The sequence below is a fragment of the Helianthus annuus genome, chromosome 16, assembly GCF_002127325.2.
Source record: "Helianthus annuus cultivar XRQ/B chromosome 16, HanXRQr2.0-SUNRISE, whole genome shotgun sequence".
Lineage (NCBI taxonomy): Eukaryota > Viridiplantae > Streptophyta > Magnoliopsida > Asterales > Asteraceae > Helianthus > Helianthus annuus.
In genome coordinates, this window is record NC_035448.2 from 106,832,165 (window position 1) to 106,839,213 (window position 7,049).

The 7,049-nt window shown below is 38.0% G+C and overlaps 1 protein-coding gene across 1 annotated transcript; it reads left to right on the forward strand.

The window, feature by feature from the left end:
* The first annotated feature begins 2,726 nt into the window (after nucleotides 1-2,726).
* Nucleotides 2,727-3,122, forward strand: LOC110901156 (uncharacterized mitochondrial protein AtMg00810-like). Its single transcript, XM_022148001.1, has one exon. It carries the CDS (start codon nucleotides 2,727-2,729, stop codon nucleotides 3,120-3,122), a length of 396 nt encoding a protein of 131 aa, XP_022003693.1.
* Nucleotides 3,123-7,049: the final 3,927 nt, after the last annotated feature.

Consider the following 7,049-nt stretch of genomic DNA (forward strand, 5'->3'; position numbering starts at 1 on the left):
GGTACCATAGGAATTGACAACTCCCGTTCCTGACATCCTGGGTATGTTTGGATGGAAGGAATGACCGAATTCGATTAAAAACATTTAGACAGATAGACCTTTAATTTGTTTAAAGGTTTATCACCACAGTCGCAAGGCTTGGATGTATGCATTTTCACAATACCGCATAAATGTCCGTATTCAGTATAGCATGCATTTCCACAAAACATAACATTGATTTAAACCACGTTTTACTTCAATACATTGTTTTGTGCATTTTTACCTATGGTTTAGTTAATACATATATCACTTGCCATACATAACATTTTGTTTACACATTACATGACTGACATTTGACATATACATTTCATAAACACTCTGACATAAACATTTTGACATGGTTTTCACAAAGACATTTGACAAATGGTTTAGACATGGGCAATTTACATTGGTGGTTTGTTTGGGTAAGTGATTTGAGTAACGAGACGTGTGTAATGTGATACAAGCATGGTGGATATGCCACTGGTACTTCCTATATATAAGTGCTTGTATTATATTACATGTCGTAGCGTTATTTAAATCATTCAATTTGGACCTATACATTTTATACAAATAACATATTTTTCACAAGACATTGTTTTACAAAACAGTTTGTTTTATACAAATTCATTTTACTTGGTTATTCATTTAACCTTACATTATTCTTTTAAATATACATATCTATCATCGCTTTTCAAATGATTTATAAAACAAAACATTTTACAAGGATCATGACTAACTTTTTGTTAAACAACTGTTTCTAAACCTATAAGTCATGAATCCTAAATCAATAAAACCTATGTACTCGCCGGCATTTTATGCTGACGTACCTATTTTCACATGTGTTTCAGGAGATGATGCATAGGATTGATCAAGATACACATAGGCGGACTTAGGCCTTAGTGACAATAAAAGATGCAAGACTAGTTAATTATGTTATACTTATTTGTTTGTTAAGACAATTTAACTCTTTTAATCAATAAAACAATATTTCAATTTTCCATGTGTTATGAAACAATGATTCTGTTACAAGACTCCCAGACGATTCCGCCACGTTTTGTTGTTTTACGTGGTCGGGGTGTGACATTAGATGTCTCAAAGGAAAGCAACACGAGAAATCTCATCCCAGAAAAATGGTGAACTCAATCTCGAAGGCACTTGAAAGATAATGATACGGAGTTCAAAAACAATAAAATGGAAGAATTATGTGACAGAAGAGGTATATTGCAAGAGTTAAGTGCGTTGTACACTCCACAACAAAATGGAGTTGCATAAAGAAAAAATCAGACGCTGATCGAGACGGCACGAACGATGTTGGCTGATTCAAAGTTACCTATCAATTTTTGGGGAGAAGTCGTATCTGCCGCTTGCTATACTCTCAACCGGCTTCTTACTGTGAAGAAGCATAATAAAACGTGTTTCGAGCTCCTCAATAAACGCAAGCCTAACCTGGAATACCTAGAGCCGTTCGGGTCACCCTGCACAGTTCTAGATCCCGATGGAAAGTTTGGGTCAAAGAGTTTGGAAGGAATCTTCGTGGGCTATTCCAGTCCACTTAGAGGGGTCTTCATTCCAAGTCTCGGGAGGATCATTGAAGCTCAGCACGTGGAATGTCAAGGATACTCTATGCCTCCACAAAAAACCGCAGACTCATGGCGATTCGATTATGATTCTTTATAGGATTCATTCAACTTACCAGAAGAGCCAGAGTACTTTGATCAATTAGACCTATTTCGGGAATATGAAGCTTCCCAGAGTAGATTGCCAGCAAAGTCTTCAAAACGTCAACAAACTTCCAATGATCATGAAGCTGGTCCCAATCACAATGGTGAAAGTGATTATTTACGGCAAACTCACACTTCAGAACAAGAGCCTGCTCCAGAAAATCAGACGACAGTGGATTATGAATTAGAGTCTGACTCGGATAGCCCGACCTTTGATCGGGGTGATTCAGAATCTGAGGGGGAGCAAATCAATCTTCAGACCAAACAGTTCATGTTGATGAACAAGTTGCGGACCAGAATGTCACAAATTTGGAAGGCGAGGTGAACATTCCCGGTAAAGTTATGCCGAGGACTCTTTCTTATCACCCCGAGGAGTTGATAATTGGGGAACTACAATTAGGAGTTCCAACAAGGAGTCAAATCGACCATGGCTTAACTTGTTTTTATTCCAAAGTTGCTCCATTACAAACTGATTTCTCACTCAGTTGTTTTATTTCGCAGATTGAACCTCGAACACATAAGGAAGCACTGACGGAAGAATCGTGGGTGAATGCAATGCAAGAGGAGCTAGCTCAATTTGAAAAACTCAGAATTTGGAAGCTTGTCAATCTTCCTAATGGGCACAGAAAGATAAACACCAAGTGGGTGTTCAAATGCAAGAGAGATGATCGAGGAGTAATAGTCAGAAACAAAGCTCGACTCGTTGTTCAGGGCTTTAGTCAGCAAGAAGGGATAGACTTCACTGAAGTTTACGCTTCGGTTGCCAGACTCGAAGCCAGTAGAATATTTCTTGCGTTTGCTTCATGGAAAGGTTTTAAGGTTTACCAGTTAGATTTCAAGTCAGCGTTCCTTTACGGAAAGGTGAAAGAGGAGGTCTATGTCGGTCAGCCACCGGGCTTTACCGACCCGATTCATAAAGACAAGGTCTACCTCTTGGACAAAGCGCTGTATGGATTGCATTAGGCCCCGAGAGCCTGGTACGAGATGCTATCTCAACACCTGCTTTCCAACGGCTTTATCCGAGGAAAGGCGGATGCTACACTCTTCACTAAGGAGGTTGCTGGTCATCTGCTTATCGTTCAGATATATGTTGATGACATTATATTCGGGTCAACGAACGACGAGCTCTGCAAAGAATTCGAACAAGTGATGAAGCAAAAGTTTGAAATGTCGTCAATGGGAGAGATGATGTTCTTCCTAGGGCTACAAGTTGATCAGATGCCAGAGGGAACTTTCATACATCAAACGAAATACGTCCACAATGTTCTGGAGAAATTTGGGATGTCCGAGACTACTCCGATGGCCACCCCGTTAGCAACTAATCACGGTATTAAACCTGATCTCACCGGAGCGAAGGTCGATGAGACGCTATACCGTTAGATGATTGGTTCGCTGATGTACCTGACTGCATCCAGACCCGACATAATGTACCCGACATGCCTTGCAGCCCGCTATCAGTCGAGTCCCAGAGCCTCACACATGTCTATCGTCAAAAGGATTCTACACTACCTAAGAGGAACCCCAAGCCTGGGTTGTGGTATCCCAAAGACGGTGATTTCAAGCTCGAAGGATACTCAGACTCAGACTTCGGATGCTGCAAGCTCAACGCAAAGTCAACAACTGCAGGATGCCAATTCTTTGGACCTCGCTTGGTCACTTGGCAGTGTAAGAAGCAAACAACCATTTCTCTTTCAACGTGTGAAGCAGAGTATGTGTCAGCCAACAGCTGCTGCTCGCAGATTCTGTGGACCCAGCAACAAATGCGAGATTACGGTTTGCAATTTCTTGCTTCTCCTAATTTTGTTGATAACGAGGCTGCAATCAACATAACAAAAAACCTGATACATCACGCTAAAACTAAACACATAGAAATTCGACATCACTTCATCCGTGATTGCTGCGAGAAGAAGTTGATTCGAATAGAAAAGATCCACACCGACGAACAAAAGGCAGATTTACATACTAAACCATTTGATAAGTCACGCTTTCAATACTTATTAAAATTGAATGGCATGAAACTTTTGTCGTCAGGGGGAGCTATAGTTGGCGTTGATGAAACGTCGAGAAGCAGACTGCTTTGGTATATTGAATTTTTAGTTGTTTTGGTATTTAGGGGGAGATAGATAGTATATTTTAGAAAAATACAAAAATACTAAAAAATGCAAAATTACAAAAACAATAGAAAATTTTCAAAATCCAAAAACAATAGAAAACCAAAAAAAGTTTTGTGTAACAAGAGGAAATGATAGTACATCAGCTAGCCTGTCACGGTATGCTAAAGAAATGTAAAGTTTAAAAGCGTTAGACGGTCTCACTGAGGATATGTCGATAGGTTTTTACACATTTAATAGAATTTTCGAGATATAAACCTAAATATTCAATACTTGCTTATTTCGTGGGGAACATCTCTCGGATATATAGGTAATCCCTGAAATCTTGTTTGAAAGATTACCTGTTTCTGACATACTAGGTTTATGTACTTAATGATATCTGGGGTAAAATACCAGGACTTCCGATTTTGCGGAAGCAATAACCTAGTCCTCGTATAATACTCTGCATAGCTTTAATTCTAAAGCCTCCCCTCAACATAAAAATTGATAAACATTGAAAAATGTGAATCAAGTGCTGATGAAGAAAAGATCACTAAGTGGGACACACCTTAAAGACGAGCCATCATCTCTTTGTCTGAACGAAAGTTCTGACCTGAGCTCTCATGGTCTCGCACTACCCTTTTTACAGATATCTTTTAAGTATGTTCACCTGTAAGACTAAATATAGGAATCTGGATACGAGAGTATATTCTGAGGTGGGACACGCGAATAAGTTAAGTACTTAAAACACCTAAACCATATCCTGAATTGGTTAAAGTTTGTGTGAGAATTTAAAAGGATCAATATATCGACAATCTAGGTGAACGGTTTAAAACTTAGTGTGAAATTAAACTCAATGGTACCCGTGACTAGTCGGCAGCTGATATGATCCTCTAACACGACTCACAAAAATATGTTTGTGTATAGTTTACTGTATTTCATTTCAGTTTCATTCCCAAAAAGATTTTCAGAGTGTTTTAGCATAAACTTTCTTAAAATCCAAAAAGATTTTATTTTCTGCTTTAGTTTACGACAAACCATGGTGGAAAGCTGATCTTCGGAATCTCAGAAGTGATGCGAAGCAGAAAGTTTTTGGCTGAACAACTGGGTTGGGAGCTAATCAAAAAGCTTGAGAAATTCAAAGTCAAACAAGTTCATTAACTTGATACTTGTACATTTTTTAGAAAAGGTGTTAAAAGTTTGAACAAAATGTCAGTTGGTTCGTTTCAGGTCAACCAAGGTCATTAACTTGGACTTGGTAGGCAAATTGAGTAACTAGGGTCATTAATTTGGACCTAGGTACTTGAGTGGATATCTAAAACTGACCAAAACTGATAAAATTTGAGAAAATTGAAAAAGTTTAAAATTTTGGAATATTGGTTGGATCGGAGGACCCTCAGATCGGATGACTCTCTGATCGGATGACCATCCGGGTGATGGTCAACACTATATAAGGTGGTCAACATTCAGTCAATGTCATTCGATCGAACCAACCTCCGTCACACTCAACTTTTTTTCTCTTAACTGTTTATTGATTATATCTCACATTCTTGCCATTCCAAACACATAGGATTGTTGGCATACTCATCATTCACTATGGGAAAGGTAAGTTTCTTGATCTTCACCGCTCAATTCCATGTATTTGATGATTATATAGGCCACGGTACTGTACATGGGTTTTCCTTAGATCTAGGGTTATTTTGATGTTGTTTATACAAATTGAACATAGATCTAGGATTATCGGCCATAGATTCATAGGTTTACCATTCCAATTTCATGAAAACACCTAAGAATTTAATCTAGGAAGATCAAAGGTTGTCGGCTGCCGATGTGCTTATTCTCAAATTAAACCCATTCTAGGAAGTTTTGATAGAAATTGAACATAGGGTTTTGATTATCGACCAATTCTTTAAGAGAAAATGTGTTCAATTTTGAAAAATGTTGAAAAATATGATCTTAAATTGTTGATGTTCATATTGTTCTTGACTTTGATCGAAGGGCAATCCGATCGTATGACCATCTGATCGGACGACCATCCAATCCATGACACTTCAATGTTTGAATAATTTCAAAGTGATTGATTAATTGAGTGTTGATGAATTTTCAGCTGTTTTGGAAGTTTGATTATATGGTAATTCGATCGGATGACCATCTGATCGAACGACCATCCGATCCCATACATACTCATATTTGAATGTTCATCGAATGACTATTCGATTGGATGGCCATCCGATCCATTACACACTCACATGTTTGAGTATTCATCAGAAGCTTAACTATTCATCATACTTGATCGAATGATCATTCGATCGGATGACCATGCGATCCAAGTGCACTTTGATGATTGAATTCATTCTTTGTGAGCCTGAAATGTTTCACCCGAATGATCATCCGATCGGATGACCATCCGTTCACTTCAGTACTGTAAGAGTGTAGAGTGTAAAAGTGTTAGAAAAATTTTGAAAAATTTTAAACATTTCACTTTGTACTTTATGTATCGAAATTCGTGCATACTTTAACAATGACATTTTTGCAGGCAAGAGCAACTGACTTTCATCCTAGTCACAATATTTACTACATTCTCGATGAAAATTATCCAATATGGAGTCGCTCAAGGAGAGAATACTATTTTTGAAGGAAAGCAGAATATGTAAGGCGTTGACTGAAAAGCATAAGTGTTCAAGTCACACATCAGAACATTCTGGAGTAGTGTATGATATGACGAGAAAGAAAAGACGATCTATTCGGCTGTTAGGATGAAAGATGACAAGGAAAAAGATATTGATTTGGAAGTTAAGTTTACAGTTGATGATGTGAGGAGGGTATTAGATTTGAAAGATAACGACAATGATCCAATCATTATTCTAGAATGTCTAAGCAAAGGTTTTTGGTTTAGAATGGGATACGCAGGGCACGTTAATGATAAATACATTAAGTCAAGATTCTGCAGGCCTTACAAGTTCATGGTACACTGTGTAGTTCATGCTTTGTCACACAGGAAAGGAGCATAAGATGAGACTTCAGATTATATAATGAATATTATAGCGTGTTTGGTGCTGAACAAACCTTATAACATCTCACAAGTGATTTTTAACCACATGGTTGACAACATTAGAGGAGAGAAATAGCACTTTATAAATATAAATGTTTGGTCGTATAAGCCAAATGGGTCAAATGGTGGTGATAACACCATTTGACAAATATCGATTAACGTTTG